The sequence below is a fragment of the Aphelocoma coerulescens genome, chromosome 2, assembly GCF_041296385.1.
Source record: "Aphelocoma coerulescens isolate FSJ_1873_10779 chromosome 2, UR_Acoe_1.0, whole genome shotgun sequence".
Classification (NCBI taxonomy): Eukaryota; Metazoa; Chordata; class Aves; order Passeriformes; family Corvidae; genus Aphelocoma; species Aphelocoma coerulescens.
Genome location: NC_091015.1, coordinates 93,545,550 through 93,568,774, shown reverse-complemented (window position 1 = coordinate 93,568,774; position 23,225 = coordinate 93,545,550). Strand labels below are relative to the sequence as shown.

The window sequence follows — 23,225 nt, the reverse complement described above, 5'->3', positions numbered from 1 at the left end:
TAGAGCTCTTTGGGATCAGTTATAGAAGGATGTTACAACATCTGTAGGTTTTTATTAACATTTTGTAGGGTCTGTTTTTGTGGTTTATCTGTTATATTTCTGGTACTGATCCTGGTCCTGACTTTGTACTTCACTGATGGCAGGTTAATTATGTGTAGTTTCACATACACAGTCATGTTAGAGAAGGAAAACAACCTGAAAGTGCAACTGTACAAACACAGGTGAGTGCCAGCTTGGTATTTGTAATACGTGGCATATTGAAGACCTTCGCAAATCCACAACCTTGGACTTCTGCTGAAGGGGAGTCACAGAGATAATGGTTTCAGACTCTTCTCAGCAGAGCTACAAAACATAACCTGGGTGGTGACATGGGAGGTTGGATAGTGTTTAGAAAGACAAAAGAAGTCACTGTGCATGTACAGTGGTGAGACCGTTGCTAAGGGGGATTGTGGGGTCTCTGTCCTTGCAAGTTTCCAAGACTTGGCTGTACAGAACTATGACTGAGATTTAACATTAGTACATCAATAAACCATTTTGATCCACATTTAGTTGCTCTGAGTGAAGCAGTTCAGGTTTTCTCTGTAACAGTAGTTAAAGACAGAAACGAAGAAAGAATTTAGGGGTGGGTTACACGGTGACGACCTGCAGAGAACAGTGTGTGAGAGGGAGGTGACCTGTGGATCTCTACTCTAGTCAACCACATGTGGATTTTCATATTTAGTGTATAAGAGGAACTATGAAATTCACTAATGAATTAAGGTGACAGTTAGTGTCTGTGAGGTATGGCTTGGAATTTTAGAAAGGAAGAAGTCAGGTGTGGGTTTGAGTGCGGAGAGAAACAATGGACTCTACACGATTCAATGTGAATCAGGCAGAAGCCATTTTGTTGATGAATTACTGTCCCTAATATACAATTCTTGCTTTCCCTACGCACAATCGTGCATAATTATTATTGGTTAAGGCCTATTTTCACACACTACTTAATGCTTTATGATTGGCTCTTCTATGTGTGTGTCACCTCATCCGTTGTGTATGTCACAACTGTCCTTCAGTTGGCATTTTCTTATCCTTTTCTTCCTTTGCTTTTTCCTCATTCGTATCCTCCCCAATGCTGCTTGTTCCTTTCTCACAACCTCCCCATGGACTCTTTCCCTGTGTACGTGCTTAAGTCCTTCTGTCTTACGTGCTCTGGTTCTTCTATTTTATGGCTGGTTCACGATATGTCCATTTTCTAGTGGTTTCCACATGGTTTCCACATTTGAGTAAAAGAACTAGAATGAAATTTAGTAGCAAAAAGCTCAAGATTATAGTTGGTCTGACAGGTTAGTGACAAGAAATTCTGATACATGTTGGAAGCTCATCAGGTGGACAGGCGATGAGTTCAGGATTTTAATTAATTATGTGGGTTTAATGTCAACTCAGCTGAATTACAATAACCATCCATGAGACTGCTTGGAGCTCACAGTAAGCATAAACTGCATTTACCTAGGTGAGTCCCAATGAAGGAAAGCTACCTCACATTTGCTGAGCGTGGTGTTAGTGGCTGGGGTGATGTCCATGTGCAGAATGTGTTAAGCTCCTATAACATCATGATCTGTCTGAGCCCCAGCTGCACGAGGTACAGTGAGCTGTTAAGGTTTTGTAGCTGTGAGCAAAGGAGCATAATTCTAGATATAGAAATTCAATTTTTATATTCAGTTTATTCCATGCATATAAATACCTCAAAGGCAGGTGTCAAGAGGATGGTGCCGGACTCTTCAGTGGTGCCCAGAGACAGGATGAGAAGCAATGGCCATAAACTAAAACACAAGAAGTTCCATCTCAACACGAGGAAGAACTTTACATTGAGGGTGGAAAAAGCTGCCCAGGGAGGTCATGGACTCTCCCTGTCTGGAGCCATTCAAAACCCACCTGAACATGTTCCTGGGTAACCTGGTCTAGGTGACCATGCCTTGGCATGGGGAGTTGAACTGCATGATCTCCAGAGGTCCCTTCCAACCCTAATGATTCTGTGATTCTAGGATGTACAAAAATACATTTTAGTGTTAGAGCTATTGCATGACCTACTGATAAAATCTGGGAAGTGTGTTTGCAGTTTTGGTCACCCAGAAGGTTGAATTGAAAGAAATATGTAGAGAGGGTGACTACTAGACTAATTAGGGGAATGAAGAGCTTGTTTTCAGGGAAGGAAGTTGAAAAAACATAGATTGATGAGTACAATGAAGGCTGAGATGATACTAAATATTAGGACTGTAAATACTCAGGAGAGAAAGAAGCCATATGAAAGCTAAAGGATGAGATTATGACAAGAAGAAAAACATGAGAACTGGCCATGAATAGTGGTTAAATGTAGAAACAGCTTAAATGTTGAGATTCAACCTACTGGAATTAATGTAGTCACCAAAATCTGAATCATTAAGAAAGCACTGGATCACTGCATCAAGGGGGTCTGTATGATGATGGTTTCATGTGTGATTACTGGCTGAATTTGATCACCCAAGAGATACTGGATCCACTTTTCTGTTTCAATGACATTAGTCCCAATATTAATGTCAGCAATATTATGTTATTGCATCTGTGTAAACCAACTTCAGTAAAGACTTCTTATTCTTTTTTTTAATTCTTCCTGTGTTTAAATAGGACGTTCAGTTGAGGTAAACCTAGGAATTATTCATATCGGATTTATTTCATCATCATCTCTTGTGTGTGTGAGCTTCTGCTATATGAAAATAATATAACAAAGAGCCTTTTGTCTTTTATTCCAGTGGAAAGTGTCAGATGAAGGTTAAAAAAGTTGTTTTTGTTTGAGAATGCAGGAACAAGGAGTCATGTTATGTCATTTTCCTTTTCCTATTTTAAAGTAAGATACAAAAAAATAGTGAAATACCAAAGTTAAATGGTTACTGGCAAGGCTTTCTCTGCTTCTCCATTTCTATTCTCTATTTTGACCTTAAACAGCTGTCATGCTAATGGATTATATGTTTATTTTTTTCTAGTTTTTCCTGGATAATGCTGTGATAGCTTTTCCCTCAGTTCTTAATTCATCAAATGCAAGTTTTTCTAATTCAAGTAATCAGACACGGTGGTGTATACAAAATAACTGTTTTTTCCTACCGGTAAGTTAATTTTACATTTCTTTGTTTGTTTACAACAATTACATTAAATTGACTGTTACCAGATCTGCTTGAAGTTAAACACCCACCCATTTTTAAGACTGCAGAAAAAGCTCAATTTTTTTTTTTTTTAGTCAGCTGCAACTGCATTTGAAGTAAGTGGGAAGTTAAATGAGATTAGTACTTCTGAAAATAGAGGTTTTAATGAATGTCAGATTAAAAAAGCAGGAAACAGCATGATAACAAGGAAGCTTAACTCATCCATGCTAACACGTTGCAAGATACCAAGATAACACACAGTGTCTCCAAAGCAGACTGTGCACTGAAAGCCAGGTTAGTCTGCAGACAGGTTTCCCATGGTGGGAATATTTTCAGGTGGCTGACCTGAAAATATTCACCACTTACATCACTGACAGTAAGTGTGGAATTGTCACACTCCTGTCCTTGTGTATTTGGTAAGAGATGGGGTGAGAGGGGTGGAAGTAAAATTCTCATGTACCACTGTATAAACTGCTTAAGAGATCTGAGTTGATCTGAAGAAGATCTCCTAGTGTGAATAAAAGCACAACGGCCCATGCAAGAGGAGGGGGAAGGACGTTGCTGGGAAAAAGAGGGAACTGTGTCCTAGAGAGCAGTGATTCTTAGAAGGACTACAAAAGACCTGCAGCTGAAAATAAAAAGCCATATATTGTATCAAAATAGGTCAGCTGGGTTGTATGAATAAGCTGGTGGTGGCAAGAGGAGAAGGGAGATTATTTTATCTCTGTGGTGAAATAATGAGATCATTACCAAACTATGTGTCCTGATTTCAGGATTTATAGCTTTTAAAGTACTAAAACACATTCTTTCATCTAAAACAATTCATCTTTGATAGACTGGCATGAAAAAATTATGTTAAAATTTCACTTCTGACATTAATAAATGAAAAATTCAAGTTAGCTAAAGATTTTAAAACCTTTAAAACATCTCTCAAAGACACATTGTTTTCATCCTCGGACACTGCATATATTTCAGCTTGAAAAAGCTACAAAGTCCTTTTGAGTTACTAGTTTTAATATTTTTTTCTTTTTTAATCTGGGAATAGAATTTCTCTCTCTTCACCATATAAGATATTGAATACTTAAGCTGACAAATGTTTGTTTCCTTAAATTAAAAATTTGTTATTTTGAATCTGTGTGTTAGTTTCAAGGTTTATTCATGTCAATAAACTTTATGTGATTTATGATAGTAAACCTGACATCTATTGACTGTCATCTAAAATGAGTACATAGGAGCTTTGGGAGTTACCTTAGCCCCAATTTTGAAGCAAAGCAATTGATTTGCCTCCTTCTCTACCCCCCAAAATAACTTTTTTGATTGGTATAGCTTACTTTTTAAAAATACTTAGCAAAGATTCATCAGTAAATTATAGGGACATTTTTGTGTTTAATTTGTTCAGTTTTGCTGCGATGCTTCTGTAGTTTCCATGTAATAGAAGCTGATGTGTGTATCTGTTCCTGAGACAAAATACAGTCTGGTGTCAGTGCTGCCACCTCCACGTGTTAAAAGAAATAGAAGTTATAATACCGACATCTAAAAGATGCAGTTTTGGAATCTATTTTATTTTACTAGGAAATTTTTTACAAAATGACTTTGTCCTCAAGTTTTTCTCTATTGACATATGGGAGTAGAACTCCTTCTTACTTCAGTAAAGGTCTTTATACCCACAGAACTGTAGGTCTTAAATTTTAAGAGACGAGACCAAATGCACTGGGCTGGATCCTAAGTATGTAGTACCCGGGTGCAAGGCACCAGACTTGTGATCCCAGTAAGAAAGGCACTTGGCCTCTGTCAGGTATTGGTTAAAATACCTTTATTAGAGCTAGCACAAGAAAGAAAAAGAGGATAGATGGAGTTATGCCCCTTCAGATGCTGAGAATCTTGATTTGTAAAGCATTAGATGCAGATTCTGTCTGTGGAGAGGTTACCCTGCATTTTCCTCCTCTGAGATGTTAGAGAATTTTCTTAAAAGGAAACATTGCTGTTCACTGCTTCAGCTGTCAGACAAAAATGACATCCATGAGAACTTGCTGTTGCACTGCTGGATAAAGCCAAGGCCGCATCAGAGGTGGCACCACACTGGTACCACGTGGGAACTGCCTGCAGGCTCCTGGGTTGTGACAAGTTGGCTGAGCTGGCTGAGGCTATCCTGTGGCTGAGGGATGCACTAAGCAGACCAGGGGTCTGCAGCTGCTCAGCTTCACTGCTCTGTGGATTGCCAGACTCTCCAGGTCTGCTTTTGCTTACTGAAACACTGCATTGCAATGTAAGGTCTGCATTCTTAAATGTGTGGCTGTTCCACTCTTTTCTAATTCATCCACCCTTGTATGAAATTTTCCATCTATTCTATGTATTACTATGGAACACTATCAGAGACTGTTCCACTTGAAAATTTCTGGGTCTTTGTCAAACAGTACGTGGATTCAAGACTGCCTTTGCTTGTTTCCCTTTGGAAAACTGATTTCAACAGTAGAATGCCTTATTGACTCAAAAAAGGATGCTGCTATTTTTATGTAACACTGAATTTGAGTGTGACCTCCTCTGAAATGCAGCTATCAGAGGAGTTTCATTTTTTGGTGATTCTGAACAATAGTTCTGTCTATTTCTTACTTCAACCAGATCTTCGAGCAAATTACAGTAGCAGCAAAGATTGAGATGGCAGATCAATTCTGTCTGATGGGTGCTGTGAAAATTAACCTTCTTAGTGATCCTCCAAAATTAGTATACAGTGATTCAGGTTCTGTCAAAAGTACTGCCATCAACAAGTCAACAATAGTCCGAAAATAGCATGACTAGAAATAGAATGCTTTGTAGTTTCAGAAAAGAAACTTCCTTGCAAGGTGCAGGACTGTAATTTTCAGGAAGCATTTCTGGCAAAGGTGTTGCATATTAAAGACTAAGATAATGATTCTTGTGATGATTCTTGTTTTAGCATTAATTTTGATGCCCGAATCAATTCCAGAAAGTATCAGGAGAAAATATTGTTCCAGGAATTTAAGTTCGACCAGACATATTTTTGTTGATATATATGACATAGGAAAGAAAAGGCTTTTATTTTTTTAGCAATTGGATGTGTTTTTATATGGTTATTACTCCACAGGATTTGAGAGAAGGATTTTTTATATTTATATTATGCATAGGCCCTGTTAATAGCTTTGTATTTTTCCAATCCTAGCTGCATTTCTAGAGTTTGTAAAATTGCATATCTTTGAGGTTCATAACAACTGGGTATTGCATCAGTTTATAACAACTGCAAATATAGGCAATGAAATTGTTGTTTTCAGGCCTTTAGACATTTTACCTTGACCCAAATGCTAGCAAGACATCCAGAGTAATCATGGGACTCAAGCATGAATGAAAATTTTACAGTGGAACAGGAATAAATCTTATGTCAGTCCGCTGGCAGCAGACTCCTACATTAGATTTCAACACCATCAGTGGTATCCCACAAATGCAGATAAGTAAACCAAAAGTGTCAAAGGCTGAAAATTAGGGAGCATAAATTTATTTTTATTGGCTGTCTATAAATCATAGTGTCCCAGATTGTGATAGATTGCACACTTCAGTGGTCAGTCAATAATTTGTTTTTTAAACTAGCCTGAGCATTTTATTATGCATGATTTCCTACTCAAGAGCCAAATTCTAAATATTTTCCATTTGATTTCTCTTTGCCAGTATTTTATATACAGCTGCATATTAGGGCTCATTTCCTGTTCTGTTTTCCTGAGGATAAATTATGAGTTGAAAATGGTAATAATGTTGATTGCGTTGGTGGGCTACAATGTCATCCTTCTGCACACTCATGGGCCCATGCTGGATGACTACAGCAAATTTATGTATGCAATGGCACCTCTTAGAAGGTAGGTGGCTAACTCCAGTCTTTCTGAAGTTAAATACTACCCATGGTAGTTCTTACGTCATGGAACATACGTGTTTGGCTATGTAATCTGAGTCACAATGTAAAATCATTGTCATGCTGAAGTTAATATTTGATTTAATGTCACACCTCAGAGCATTAGAATAAGTCTGGCCAAGGCATTAAAATCACATACTATAGGAAATAGTATGGTTTAATTTGCATTTTTGTCATAAAGGACGTTACAAAGAAGTCATTATCAAGTTTGTTAAGGCCTCAGGCTGTACATCATTAAGGCTTTTAAAACATATTTGCTACAAGCCAGAGAAAATCAGCTTCCCCAGAACCAGTACATAGTCTTAAATCTTTACAAATGCAGTCTTAGCTATTGAAAAAATTAGTAGACCAACAGTTTGTATATTTTTTATTTTATTTGCTGTGCTTGTGAATTGTATCTTAAGTTTTCCGTGACACTGCTGAAATCTTTGTTACAGGTGATAATATGTAAGACCAAAATTATGATTCCAGTTCCTGTTATTGCTGTATAAAATAATTTTTGGACAGCTGTAGTTTTTACCTCGTTTTCAAAACAAAGAGGTGATTTTCTTCTGTGTAGGCCAAGTGTATGTCATATGCCACACCAGAAAGTCTGGATATTCAGAGTGTAGTTTCAATATAATTTTTAGTGTCCCCTAACAATCATGGAAAAGGATCTCAATTGAATAATTTTTAAAAAAAGTGTAGGTTTTCTTTTCACTTAAATCTAAACATTAAATGGGAACAAACTCAGGTCTTTGTTTCCATTGGATTAGTGGAAAGGGTATCTGTGTGATGGTATGGAGAACCAGGGGACGGGTTAGATTGAGAATGTGCTTCTGGCAGCTTTGATTTTGTCAGTCAAGCTCTGTGTCTGTTGGTATTTTCCTTCCTAAATCTCTCACCAAGGTTCTTGTTTCAGTGGCATGAGTAGGAGAGTTCTAGTGTAAACTGTTTCCCATTACCTCTAGTGACTTTTGCCAAAGCAGAGTTTCTAATAAACTCTGTACAAGATCTAGTTTGTGCCTCCTGTAATTATCATGTGAAAAGGTATCTTGGGAGTTAGGTGCTTTAGTTTCTGTTTCTTCCTATTCATTGGACATGGTCGAGCTCTCCACTATGGAAATAGTGTTATTGCATTAAAAATCTATTTTTATTCTACTTGTATAGACTAAGCCACAAATGCTCTCCATTTGTAATTAAAAAAGGATATTATTTTTACTAAATCCTCATCTTATTATTAGACTTCAAAATGTAGGTATGTTTGCAGAGAATGTAGTAGAGGTAATTAAAGCTACATAACATAAATAATGATATTTCATCAAATAATATAGCATCTCATATTTAAATGCTCTTAGTTTACATACCAGAAAGTAGTATATATAAACTGTGGTCTTATTTTTGTGCTTGAATTTTAATTGAAGTTTAACTTTGGAGCAGCTGGCTTTACTTAAGTTTTTATTTTATAGGCCAGGAATACTGAAGGACCTGAAGACAATGGGCTCAATTTCCTTGTTCATATTCTTCATCACATTACTGGTTTTGGGTAGACAGGTAAGACACACACTTCTCTTCACCTGCACCAGTGGACACAATGCCAGCTGCCACATGCAGCCTGTCACCTTCTCAAAGAAACACCTTTGTCCTCTTCTGTCCCATACCCTTGCTAAGGACTGCCAGGAGCATCTATGAAACTATTTTCTTTTTATCTTCCAATATGCCCTTAAAACTCACCAATAACTATCACTGACATTATGCTGATAGTGTGCTGTGACTATTGCTTGTCATTCTGACCCATACTGGCTCGTAGCTTCCTGGTTTGCTCCCATCTGTCTGCATCCATCTGCTGTCTCCCTGGTTGCTTAATTGTAAGCTATTTTCCTCACAGTTATTATGGTTTGGTGCAGACACAGAAACAATATAGCATGCACACAGAAGTGTACCACATGCTGAGGCCACAGTTGCACTAAAACTGTGACCCAACAGGAAACTGCTCTTTTTATTACCCAGTTGTGCTTTTTCAAAACAAATGTGATGTCAACAGTCTTACCCTGTACTAAGCTGAGGGAAGATGCAAGGGCAGTTCTTAGTCTCTAAGTCCTCAGGCCTGTACAGGGTTCATGGCTAAAAGCTGCAATTCCAGCCCATTGTGCCAGAACAATGCACTTCTGAAATGGAAGAGGCAATCCATGTGAGATCTCATGAACACCCTGTGCCTTCACAGACTGCAGCCTTGGAAAGGATTTTATGCCAGACTGTCCTTAAATCATTCATTTACATTACAATTCCTCAAAAAGTAATCACTGTCATTTAAATTGCCATGCAGGCCCTGCAGGTTACTACCCAAAAAATTCTTATCTGGCAGTTTCTGCAGTATGTATTGTAGTGGGGAACATCCTTCTTGATTTAGAAATAACATTCTTCATCTGCCTTGTTGCCAGCAGCACATTAGAGTTTGTTCATTTGATGACAGTAACAGAGTGGGTGTAGAGCACAGCTACTTCCCCTCAGAAACAGGGATAAGTTCTTCATCACATCACCTTTAGTCCCTGTCAACCAAAGTGTCAGATAGAGGCAGAGGGTGCAATACCAAGAATAAAGGAGAGAAGGAATATCATCTTCACTGGGAAAGGAAAGATTTCTTTGTGGGTTCAGTCACATCAACAAGACAGTTTGTTTTGCACACAACTACGGGTGTTCTGTCACACCAACTAAGAAACGATGCTGTAATAGAAAAAGTCTTCATTTTCAGAGCTGTAGGTCCAGGATCCTTGTCATGATACCACTTATTTATAACTCTTCAGCCTTTGATTTTTCTGCTAACTTATTCTCCCTTAAAGAAGAAGGAGAAAAAAACCTACATTTTCAAACCCTCTCAAGCAAAGTCTGAATGTTATTGGAAAATGTTATGAACTAATTTTAATACATAACTGGCCTAAGACCTGCCATTTTTAGTTACTGTTGGTGATATTGATTGGTAGCAAATCCTTGGAAAAAGAATAGGGTAGGAAATCAACCTGCATAGAGTGACCTTTCCAGGGACATATACCTCCCACTTTCTACCAGTTGGTATTTCTGTGGCTATGTTTAATAGCTATTGGCTGTTCTGCTTTCAGTTTCACTGTCTGATCCCTTTTTAACCCATTTTATCTTCTGGTGTTCCCAACACTGATAATGAATTTCACAGTTTGATAAAAAGTCATGTGACAGTGTCTGTCTTTCTGGTTTTAAGCTTCCTGTTTTCTACTTTCATTAAGTGGCACTTGCAGGATGCTGTTGAGCCATCTTGGCAGTGCCAACAAAGTCAAAATCTTCCTTTCCCTTATTCCACAGAGGGTAATAAAAAAGTAATTTCTCTGTTAGTTACTGCATTTTTTGCAGATAATACATATTTTTTCTTCTTTTGATATCTAATTATTTTAAAAATGCTACAGATAATAGCCACTGATGAAAAGGGCGGCCTTTCCACTTCCCTTCAGCTGCCATTGGTGCCCCTCTGTCCCCTGGATGAGTAAACAAAAAGTTCATCCAAACAAAAAGTGGATGCTTTCCTGCAAGCCTAGCTCTGTGAACCTGCTCACCATTGGTCATAGAGATGCCTGTCCTGAGGCAAATGCAGAGGCAGGGAATATGTGCCTCTGGTTCAGTGAGGATGAAGAGAGGGAGAGTTAGTACAATATTTCATGGTTTATGAGCCTGCTTAATTCTTTTAGCTGTACAGCCAGCATCACTGCTGAAAAAAGCAGACCTTCCCTCAGCTGCTCATTCTTATCCTTGTGTCTCCTCATTTGTACTGGCACAGCTCGCTGTGAAGATGTATAGTGGATCAAAATACGGAAATGGTCAGGCTTAAAAATTAACCCTGCAGAAATGGTTGGTTTTGAGCCAGGTCTATTTTCAAGATTTATGGCATGGCCACAGCAATGCTTGTGCCAGAGGAATGGGAGTGAACAGACAAAAGCGAGGTGGAGAAAGCAAAGCTGCTTTTTTTTGATGCCCCTGCCAGCATAGGCGACAAGCATTTCCTGACACTGAGGAAAGTGACTCATTACACCCTGCATACAGATCCAGAGAGTTACTTGGTAATAGGCTGGTGACAGGCAGACAATGTGCTGAGAATGGCAACTCTTGCACCCTTCCGTGGAGAATCCAGACTGTTGTGGGCTTGACTGTGACTTTAAACACTGTTGAGCACTACATCTCTCTTCTGAACTGCCTTGAATCCAGTACTGACATAGCCTGTGAATTCCTTTCTCAACAATACCTAAAATAATATGTATCCCGTTACTCTGTAGGCTGGCTATTTATTTTTTCCATGATTGATTATATTGTAGTTATCCACACTGAATTTCATTGGTAGTTTTACTGTTGAGGTGCTTATGGCAGCTTCCCTCAGCTGTAAAAACTGTTTCTTTGTTGTCTCTGTTCTGTTTTTTAGTGAGCTATTATTCTGTGAGGGGATTCTTCCCTTCTTGAACAATGTAGTCTCTTCAAGAGCCTCTTCTGAAAGAATTCAATGAAAACTTACTTCAAATTTCACTGCTAGTCACATGACCATTTACTTCTTTGTAGTAGATGGAGGCATGTTTACAGAAAGTATGTCAACTCTTCCAACTGTATCAGCTATAGCCAATATGTCTAAATAGCTCTTTTCCTTAGCACTCAGTGTTTTTTTCCGAAGTACCTTCCTCTATTGTTCCTGTTTCTTTTCCAAAGACTTGCGTTGTATCTGTACCATTTGTCAGCTCTGTAACTCTCTGTCTGTTTTGAATGATCAGGATATCCACCACAAGTTTCATATCATGCAAAAAAAAAAAAACAACCAAAAAACCACCACAATTCAAAGTAAGTTAATAAGCTAGTGCTTTTTTTGTTTTTGAAATATGATGTGCTGACTTTTCTAATTTCAAAGCAAATTGTAGAATACATTCTGATTTTTTTTCTGATCTCTGAGTTCTCTTTGGTTTTTTTTTGTAGCAGCCTAAATTTAATTCAGTAAATAGTAAAGTAGTAAATAAATTATCTGATATTAGCTTTTAAAGAAGAAACATCTTTTCAAAAACTTCACTTAGCTACCACCTTTTCTTTTCAATATGAAGTTGGTAAAATGTATGGCTATCTAATTTCATCAGGCATCCACTTTACTTTCATCAATTTATGCTGATAATTTTGACATCCCAGTGTTTTATTGGATTTTTTCTGCATGAATACAGTTGGTGGCATTTGAATTTACCATCTATGTGTATTTATATTTATACATCTAAGTTCTTGGATGTATAGATATCTAACATATATCTATCTTTATATATATATATATATATAAAAAAAAAGACATTCTAAAAAAGTGACTGCATGTATTTTGCATAATGTGAACTGTTCTGAAAAAAACCCTGTTCATGACCTCAAGCTTTATAGGAGTGATAGTTGCCATTTAATACAGGCACAGTGACAGGGCAACAATCAAATCCTATATCTGAGTTGCTGCAGAAATATGTTCTCAGGTTCTCTGTACCTTTATGATTGTCTGTACAAGTATTTAAGTCTCTGCTCACTCTTCATTTGCTTAGAATTTGCAAATATCCTTTAGTAACATAAAATTATTTAAAATATCCAGCTTGTTTGTTTATTTAACATTCAAAGTCCAGATTTCTGGGATGCAGCGTTGATACATTCTAAGATGTCAAGACCCCTTTTATTTTCAGAAGAATGTCACCTTCGAGTCAGAATAGCCAGAATATTTCTTTTGCAGTGCCTTTGAGATCTGCATTCTGTCCTTAGTAGTATAGGTATCAGCACAAAGAGAGTGTGTTAACAATTACTTCATGTTATGGATGTTCTCTTTGAGTTTTGTACTTAAATATCTAAATAGTACCTCGTGCTTATCAACCAGTTAAAAGGAAACCTGAGTGTATTTGTCTCTATGCATTTAAGTGGAGGAATCATTTCCCTCTTGCTGTTTTTTCATCCTGCAAGTATTTGGCAGATGCATTTTTTGCTTCACCACTTTTTTCTTTCATTGCCTTTTAAAAGCTTGCCAAATCATTTTAATACCATCTAATTTCAACTTTCTACTCTTATCTTTGGCTGTGATCTCAATAGAATATGTATGAATCATTTTGAGCCATGACAGCCACTGTCCAGTCAGAAGGATTCGCTCTCATTTTTTGTGTGAATGCTTACTGACTGCTAATAACACTAGCTAGCATTTTTAAGTGTTTCTATAATAAGATTGCCATCATAACCATATTATCCTGGTTAATGGCATAGTCTTCATTGAGATTGCCTGGTAGTGTTACACCATTAGACTACGTTGAAATAGCTCTCAATTTTTATCAGCTCAAATGAGATAGGCCAGAGGAGGCTTTACTGTAGAAATAATGCCATAGAATTCATGACAAAACATTGACAATATTGAAAGGAAGTGGAGAGAGCTCCACAAAAATTCAGTTTTATTAATCTTTCACCACATTTAATTTTAAACAAGAATTTTAAATTTTCACTTTTAATGAAATTGGATCTCTAAACATACCAATACTCCAAGGATGTTATGTATTTTCATATAGTTCCAGGTATTGTTGTGGTTACCAGAAAGCTATTATGAAAACTACGGGACAAAAAGAAAATCAGGATAAAGTATTACAGAAAGGAGTGTAAAAGCAACCAACCAACCAAAAAAAAAGCAAGTTATAAAACCAAAGTTCAACTGGGTTGGCCCAACTGACTGGGCCATTTTTGATAGTCTGATCCTGATTTGATAAACTGAATGTATATTATATCATTAGGCTGTTTTCTTTTTGCCAGGTTGGTTGCATGGCATAAGTTTGAGTTAGTAAAAGTTTGGGTCTTCCTGAAATGCCCATTATTTTAAGTGAAATTCTGCACTTAAAAAATAATATTAAGCTGCAAAACAATAAATTGTTCCCATTACAGAATTTAATTTCTGGAATGAATTTCTACTAAACTCTGCGAGCAGATAAATAAATCTTCCATTGTTTAAGGCACCTTGCGCCTTTTCATATTTTCTCCTGGTCCTTTTTGTTGGATTTGGTAAAATATATGTCACAAAGTGTATGCTTGGGGTTTGACTTCTGTGGGATCTGGAATTATATTTGAGTAGCCAACTAATAGCATTGTAGGGGTTGTATACTGTGCTTATTTTGTCTCTTAAACCTGTACTCCAGCAGGACAAGATGCCTATTGTTTCTTTACTTCTGTGTCCTCTTGTAACAGAATGAATATTACTGTAGGTTAGACTTCCTGTGGAAGAACAAGTTCAAAAAAGAGCGGGAGGAGATTGAAACCATGGAGAACCTAAATCGGGTGCTTCTGGAGAATGTGCTTCCAGCCCACGTAGCTGAACACTTCTTGGCAAGAAACCTGAAGAATGAGGTCAGCTGTCTCTGTATATCCTCTGCTCTGTAAGAAGGCAGTGTATCCTGGAAATACCACTTAATGCTGTTTTGAACAGTAGGTCCTTACAGTGAAAATATAGATTTACAGTCACTTTCATTCCCACTTTCCTTCCTGTAAGGTTTGCTTTACAGCACTGAATGCACCGTAGTACCTTGAAATTTTCCTAAGTGGCAATGCACTTTGCCTATTGAAGGATGGTAAAAATAGGTGAAGAAGAGGAATAATGGGATGGCTGAATCAACATGGGTTTAATTTTAAACCATATGCATTCAGATACTTTTTTCCCCCATGATCAGAGTGGAGCTGCAACTAGGTTCTGAATTTTCTTGTGTTGACTGGAGAGCTTGTTCATTAGAGTGAAAATTTACCTTTTCCCTGAAACAGTGGTTATGTTAACTCTGGAAAGATGTTCTGAACACTGAATTACCTGTTTACTCACTGCTTACAAACCTAATCCAAGCACCAGAAAAGTCACCCAAAAGATCCATCTTTACTTTGCTGGAAATTGGATCTGCTCTTAATATTCCTTTATAGTAATAAGAAAGAAAAAGAAAAAAAAAAAAGGAAAAAATAAAACCATTTAGACAGAGTAGCAGCTGTAGACATCTTAAATGTAAGAGTTTGAATTACTTGTGCATGCCAAATAATTGTTCCAAAACTGACAAAAGAGGGCAGGGGGCAGATTAAGGGATTAATTTTTGATTTCCTGAGTCAAAAAGGACAATGTCTTCCTTTTCACTGTCATTTGCATTAAGCAGTACTAAGCTATTGATACTTCATATCAATACTTTAGTATTCCCTGCAAATATTCATTTGGTAGCTAACATCGAATGAAAATTGCTGTGGGGTTCCTTTGAATGCAGTGAAGATTTTGGCTGGAAGCCAAGTTGACTCAGCTCCAGTTCTCAGTTAAGGCATTAAACACAGCAAACCATCAAGAGATTGCTTTCTTGATTATGTGCTACTCCATCTCAGCTCCCCAGCAGAGCAATACCATCTGCTTACCTTTGTACTGGCAACTGGATTTGTCTTGTCACTCCTCAAGATTCTTGGGTTGGAATGAGTTTATTTAATTTAAGGAAGACCAGAAATTGTAATGTGCTGAGCTCCCCAACTCATCGTGTCAGGTGAAGTAAGAATGATTTGACATGATATTAATGTCATCCATTAAAAAAAAAACCCTCAAGTTGTTCCTTGTTTTTGTTTCTTTCAACACAGTTTTCAAAGGAAGACCCTTTCAAATCCCTGAAAGTATTCAGTCTGTCATGTCTTCAGATTTATTTCAATGTCAGCAAGGTTGTGTTGAACCTTAAAGAACATTCTGTATGTGTGCATGTATATACAGCTAAGGATGTTAGGGCAGATCAGGCCTTTGTTTTCTAAAACTGTGTGGATATGTAAGTCAACACCGAAATTTGTCCACATTTTTCTTAGTTGCAAACATTCAAGTTAGTATAGTTTTAAGTATGTTCTTTTCTGTTTAAAACAGATTCTATGATTAAGATTAAGATAATAGATGAATATTCTGTTTCAAAATACTACTTCCCTTAGTATTTTATGTATGCAGTCATGTGGAGAAAAAGAAAAACAAAGTGTGCTGCTGAAAAGCAGGCAGAAGAAATGAAAAGGGAAAGAGTGAATGAATGCTAACTGGGAGCAGTGGGGTTGTAGTTTCAGATGACCAACAAAGGTCTTTTTATAACAGGATATACTTTGACTAATGCTAATACACAAAAAGCAAAGTTCCTTCAGAGCAAGTAATAAAGGTTTGTTTGCTTTACCAGAACCTCCAGAGCTGGGTTTCTGCTTATAGTCTGCATGCTGGATACAAGACAGATTACTTTCCAATTGAGAGAAAGACAGGATCAAATATAAAATGAAAAGCAGGAAACAGGGCCAGGATTAAATATATCTGCACCTGGCTTGTGCAGCGTTCTCCTTAATGCTGTTATCCTTCAGATTCCCTTTTAGTAAAAAGTGCTCAGGAGCTTTTGTGCTGCAAGCTTACTGGCAAGCCCATTACTGAGCAAGAGGAAGCCTGTTTCATTAGCTACAGGATGGAGCTAGCACCTTACTTAGAGCAAAACTTCTGCCCCAGAGAAGCTGACCACCATGCCCTTCCAAGAGATAGAATTGGACTGGTTTGCCTTCTCTATCCCAAGAAGATTTCAGGCATTGGAGATGAGGGGACAGTAAAAGGAACATAGTTGAATTTCAGATGTTATTAAAGAGGAAAAATAAAATGATTGAATGCAAAGGACAGGATGATTTTATTTTTGTTAAAAGAAGAAAAGCTATTCCTTCCTAGAATGGTATTGCATTTAATTTTCTGACTAAACATTTTGGAGTGTACTGTTTCAAGAGAAGAACTCTCAGGAAAATTAAAGCACTCGATTGTAATATCCTTTATTATTATGATCAAAATAATCTAGCTGGGATGACTCCTTAAAATTCTCTGAAATTTATTGTGATGGTCACAATTACTACTCACCTGGTTATAAATAGTACCGCTCGTTGTTGTTGTTTCCATGATGGTGCTATGTTATTGAGCATTAGTGGGGATGGTATTGCCCCAGTATTGGAGGGGAAGGAGGAGGAATGGGTTGCTATTACCAAAATTGAAATGAAGTTACAGGGAAGGGGACTTGAGGAAATAGAATTAAAGCGGAGTTAACCACAAAATGTAATCTCTGTACCTTGTTAAGGAAATATTCCCATACGACCATCCAGGAGCCACTCTGGCAGTCATACCTGCACCATGTGAGGTGGAACGGAATCTCCTTCACAGTGGGCAGCTCCAGTGAGCCAACAGGTGCCCCCGCTTGACTCCCCACACACCACACACTCACAGTTAGACCAGGTTTCCTTACTGGCTTGACCCTTGGGTTTCTCACAGTCTCAGAAATCTGGATTTAATCATGGTGCAACAACAGAATAACAGCTTGAGCCGTGAATCCCAGCAATATATTCCATCCCGACTGCACATAGTTGTGGTGGAGCTCCAGTGATGCTATGGCTATAGAATCCTTAGAAAATACAGGAGCACAAAAATCTAGCAATAAATAATTTATCTCCTCCATCTGCTTGTGTTCCTCCCTGTCCATCATTATTTTCATGTTTGCTCAGAAACTTCCCTCACACCTGTGCTGGCATGGGGCAGTCAGCAGTTTTCCCATAGTTGTTATTTTTTAGTTATACATCAGCAGTAAAGATATACTATGTCTGTGCATGTCTATATACAGGCACACCACACGCTTTCAAAAGGACACACTGACAGTCTAATTGCAAAACCCAAGCTTTTTACAAGCTTTGCTAAGTAAAAAGGGAAATAATATCTTATGCTTCTTGAACTCACAGAACAAATCATATGAGTATTGAAATCCCTTTTTACTCAAATAACAACTTGAAGGTAGTTTTACATCAAACTAGATAACAGCCTCTTTTATTGCTATGTCTACCTTTGTGTGTAGATACTATTTCTTTTTTAAGTATTAGTTTAATAAATTTTCTTTCTTTCTGTCTTTTTTTTTGGGATGTGAATTTGAACTGAAAGAAGAGATAGTCTAACATTCAAGGGCAGTGGAGAGGAAATTGAAGGGGTAGTGGGAGGTGGTCCTTTTCAGCACCAGAATCATTCTGTGTAGTAGAGATGCTCTCATTTCAGTGGTCACAGAAGGCAGTGCAGACTCTGCCATAAATGGGTTTCAGTTCAGGTGACTTCTTTCTTTTTGCCTCAGCTCCTTCTTATGCAAAAGAAACGATAATTATTTTGTCCTATTAGGCATATTGTCATTTTAGGTCAGGAACTATCAATCAGGGTCATACTGCATTATGCATTTGTAGTACATTGACTTTGTGATTTTGGTTCAGTTTTTTAGTTACTACAATAATGAACACCTAATAATAAATTGTATATATTTTTACAAAATACATTTTCAGCCATGCAAGCCAGACTAAATTCTCTTCATAAGAAGGCTCAGAGATGGGCCCTATCTAATAAATTAGTGAACATTTTGTTTTCACAGAGCTAATGTTCAGGAAGAAAAAAAAATCATGATAATATTTTCAACTGAATATGTTGAGTCTCTTTTATGAACAGGTTCATATATTGTTTAGAATTAATAAATGCAACTAAATGCAAAAAAATCCAACCACTATCTTAAGGCATTCCAACTACTGCAGCACCTCTGGTTTTGCATCCTGGACACTGTATGTTAATAAAGAAACTTATTTACAGCTGGGTACGATAGATTTTTTTTCTTTATTCTGTTTTCTTTTGGACAGGATCTGTATCACCAGTCATACGATTGCGTCTGTGTCATGTTTGCCTCTGTTCCGGATTTCAAGGAATTTTACACAGAATCTGATGTAAATAAGGAAGGGTTGGAATGTCTCAGGCTGCTAAATGAGATCATTGCGGACTTTGATGATGTATGTACTTACAACAGTGATTGACATATGGTTTCAATCTTTCTAATTCATGATATGCAACAGTCAGAAAACATACTTGAAGGGGAGAGTGGAAGAGCTGTGAGAAAAGAACTTTTGTGTGCCTGGTCATGTGGAAAATACTTACAGGGAGTATTAAAGAAAAAAGGTATTTATGTGGGATAAATCAGATATTGGTCTGACATCATACTCAATTGCTTTTGATTTGCTATCAGAAGAATCCTATGTGTATATCTGACAGAAATTTTTATTTTGGCCTTTAGCTGCAGCTCATGAGGCAGTCACATTACATGCCATGTATTAACCACAAGTTCTAAATATGAATGTCCAAAGTCAGATACAACTTTTGTGTTATACCTGATCTGCACTGATCATTTGATACACAAGCAAATAAAAGGATTATATATAAATTTAATATTCCATTCTCAGAAGTTAGAAGCAAGTAGAAAGTATGACTACAGATGGATTGGGAAATGGCATCTATAAAGGCCTCACTGAGAACAGTATTTGTCTTTAAGGAAGTAATTAGTGATGAAGATACCAGGAAAAGGTATTAAAATCATGCCATGACTCAGAGAGCGCAGTCTGGATTTGTGGACCTGCAGCTATAGAGGGTGTTTTAGCAGTAAACCCATTTGGAGAGTGCCCAATGTTCAAAACAACCTGGGATATGACCTAAAATCCTCGGATTTTAGTCCCATTGGCATGGACTATTCCACTGGCATGGAATAGATGCTTACTTTCAGAAAGCTGCTTCAAACTTAACTGTTGGCTGGCATGATGATCCAGTTCCAATATTACATGAGTGCAAAGTCTACTGACTTTTAAAAGCTATATATAAAATAAGATGGAATTTATTCTCACTACTATAAATTTCATCCCTTTATAGTAAAAAAAGGTATTTTAGAAGACAGAAGTTCCCTGTCCTTGGAGTTCTGTAACCATTGTTTTATCCATCTTTAAGTTCTTCATCCTGTATATATTTGTGAGCCATTTGGGGTCTACGTAGAAACTGTTCTAAGACTTGATGCTCTGATTGGTGTTAGAGTAACAGAGCTGCTGATGTGATTAAGGAATGACTGTCCTTGTTTTACAGTTATTGTCAAAGCCAAAGTTCAGCGGAGTTGAAAAGATAAAGACCATTGGAAGCACTTACATGGCAGCAACAGGATTGAGTGCTACACCCAACCAAGAACAGTGTCAGGTACAAGAAAATGTTCCTGCTTGATAAAAAGCATATTCAAATGAATGCTAAAATTCTGTTAATTAAGCTTCAGGTTTTGTATAATAATGTGGCCTAGTTTTTTCTTATTAGCATAGATTGTATTGTACTGGACAAGTTTATACTTTAGTAATCTCTGTGAATTTTTCTTCTCATTGCAGTTTGAAAATGCCACCTCTGTATTTGCTAAAACAGGCCTTCTACTCTAAATACAGTACAGCATTTTATTCCTATGTGCTGCATCAGTACTAGATTTATAGAGCATAAAAAAGATTGCAAGAATTAATGTTTTCCATTGTAAGCTGAGAGGGATGATTTGCCTTACTTGCTATACACTTACAGAACCCTCAGACTCAGTATTGAGAATGTGTTTCTTTGTTTCTACTTTACTTAATGTGGTAGGATTAGGAACTGCAGTCAGTGGAAATTAAGTTCAGAGAAGCAATTCATAACTTATTCAAAAACCTTGCTTTTGCCATGATCTTTACAGTACTACAGGTTAGTGACAGAGAGACAGCAACACAGTCTCTGCTAAGGATTAATGTGCTCTTGCCAAACTCATGTTCCTTCTAAACACAAGCAATTACCACGTAAACTATAGACCCTAAGGATCCTAAGGGCAAAGAATTATTTTAAATTAGCTCTGACATTTAATACAGAGGGTGAAGGGGATGAAAAAAATGCAGAACTGCAGACCGAAGATGTGAAGACATAGAGAGCTCTCAATCACAACTAAAACTAGTGTTTGCAGAGGAAGAAATGTATCATTTGAGTTGTTTCCACAATCAGGGGGTCCACAGTTTAGCATTCCTTTGGTGATTGAGTTCACATTCTCAAAGGAAATCCACCAGAACTCAGCAGCCTTCATTCCAGATTCCCAAAGATGCACAGATCCTGCAGTACCTAGTGTGGCAGTGACTGACTGCTAGACATACTGCTGGGAACCACCCCCAGCTTAAAACAAGCATCCAAGGAAGACTGAGTGCCTAAGGAAGGGGTCTGAATATATCAACTGAACAGGAAACCATCTGTTTTAGCTAGGAGTGAACTCCAAAGGAAACAGGCTTCATTTATCTAAACAGCTGCTCCAGCAAGCACCACTACTGTCCCACCCTAGGCTGATGCATGCACTCTATGAATCATCTCTGAAGTTGTCATCTGTCCATCTCCTCTGTCACTTTATCTCAAGAACTGGGGAAGATTCAGTAATTTCTCATAGAGATCAATGAGTCCATGTCTTATGAAAACATTCACTTGTCAGGATCCTACCTTGGGCTGTGGGACACCAAAATCAATTTTCTCCTCAGCCTGAAAGGACTCAAAATAGTACTTAGAAATCAGGTTACTTTGTTATGTATGAGAGATTAAGTCTACAGCTTTTATAAGTGGTATAAGCTCTGAGCTAGTAAATAAAGGGGCAGAGTGGGGTTGCCCTCTTCCTCTTGTGTTTTACTCATTTTCAGGTCTGTTAAATGTTCTCAGAGGTACTTGCTTATCTGTCAGATTAGATTAGTGGAAGAACTCTTAAAATTGTGAATTTCACTGAATCTTACACATTTTAGAAGGGAGCTAAGCTGTGCAACAGTGAGAGGGAGGAATCCCTGTGCGGCTGTCCACAAGCATTATTTATTATGAAAGGGAGTACAATAGAAGCGGACACTTAGAGAAAATGAATTAACAAATTCTAGGCACACATAGATATTGAGTGCCTGTGGGATTAGATAGCAGCTATTCAGTCACTTGACAATCAAAATGTTAGATTAGGCATGGTTTGGATCTATCACCTCTAGAGAAGTAAAATTCATCCTGTCTCTCGGCCATTGTTTGATCTTACTGATGCTGGACAGGGTACCACCTTCTACATTGCTTTTCTGCATCTGCCTGCTGACACTAGGCCATCCCTAAGGGCTTAAGTGCGTTCAAGTGTTCAACATATTTTGGTTGTATTCTTACAGCATCCAAGGCTCACGAGAATGATTTTACACTTTTTGTTTGTCTCTCGAATTCAGGAACCTGAACGACAGTATATGCACATAGGAACCATGGTGGAGTTCGCATTTGCCTTGGTGGCAAAACTGGATGTCATAAACAAGCATTCATTCAATGACTTCAAGTTACGAGTAGGTGAGTATCACAGGATTCTTAGGAGAGTATCATGGACAAGGGGGAGAATTCAGTGTGAAGTACCATCTGATTAAAGTAGTAGTAGAACTGGCCAAAAGGGCCATGATAGTAAACAGCACCATCTTTATCCTGTTTAAAAGCAGCCTACATGGTATTGGCCATCAACCCCAGCTCCTGAAACCCTACAGTGTTGCAAGGCTAGACTTAGAAAAGGGCAGTATTACTATGTAAAGAATGGTTGAAAAAAATGTGTTCACATGGCTCTGAATGGTTTTATGGTAACTCTGTAAAAATTATTGTAGAGACTGTAAGACACAAACATTTTTTTGAAGTTTACAAATAGCAAAAGAATACACAAGAAAACTCTAGACTGGGCTTTGCAAAACTATATAAATGGTTTTTCAGAGGACAGGAGCTATAAGGGGCCAGTGAGGCTGGAGTTTGAAATATTTTACATGTACTAAACTCAAGCAAGCACACAAAAATGCAGTGTTAGACAAGGGAGAATATTTGTCTTCTTTGTTATTCAGATAAGAGCAAAGATGACTAGTTATTTATCTTGGGAAGAGATATCCCTTATGTTTCAGTTTCTAATTGCTTCTTCTTGTGCATCATGGTATTTTTAAAAGGAAATAGACAGCTGCAGTAAGCAATAGAAAGAATGATGAATAAATGAATTCAGAGCTGGTCAAGAACCATATGTTCCAAAACGTTTATTTCCTGATAGCAGTACACAGCAGTTTCACAATGCAATATGTAACGTGGAAAGTGTGAAATGAAAACAGTAAACAAATACTGAAAACCCATAAATTATGTAAACGTGTCAGAAGTATTTGATTTCCAACAGTTATTCTCCTGTCTTGTCTTTTTCTTGCTGTGCCGCTTGCTTTTCCTTTCGGCTGCTCCTCTCAAGTCTATTTCACAGTGCCACCCACTGGCAAAACTTGCTGTCTTCTGACTTGAAGCAGGGGCT

At 37.6% G+C, this 23,225-nt stretch overlaps 1 protein-coding gene across 1 annotated transcript in view; it reads left to right on the top strand.

Annotated features, from left to right (window-relative positions):
- ADCY2 (adenylate cyclase 2) overlaps positions 1-23,225 on the top strand; it is a 213,628-nt gene that overhangs the window by 182,556 nt on the left and 7,847 nt on the right. The window contains exons 17-23 of the mRNA XM_069004074.1: positions 2,997-3,116; positions 6,828-7,012; positions 8,514-8,598; positions 14,275-14,433; positions 18,742-18,888; positions 20,003-20,110; positions 22,138-22,252. Coding sequence (XP_068860175.1) covers positions 2,997-3,116; positions 6,828-7,012; positions 8,514-8,598; positions 14,275-14,433; positions 18,742-18,888; positions 20,003-20,110; positions 22,138-22,252 — 919 coding nt within the window. The remainder of the gene's footprint in view (positions 1-2,996; positions 3,117-6,827; positions 7,013-8,513; positions 8,599-14,274; positions 14,434-18,741; positions 18,889-20,002; positions 20,111-22,137; positions 22,253-23,225) is intronic.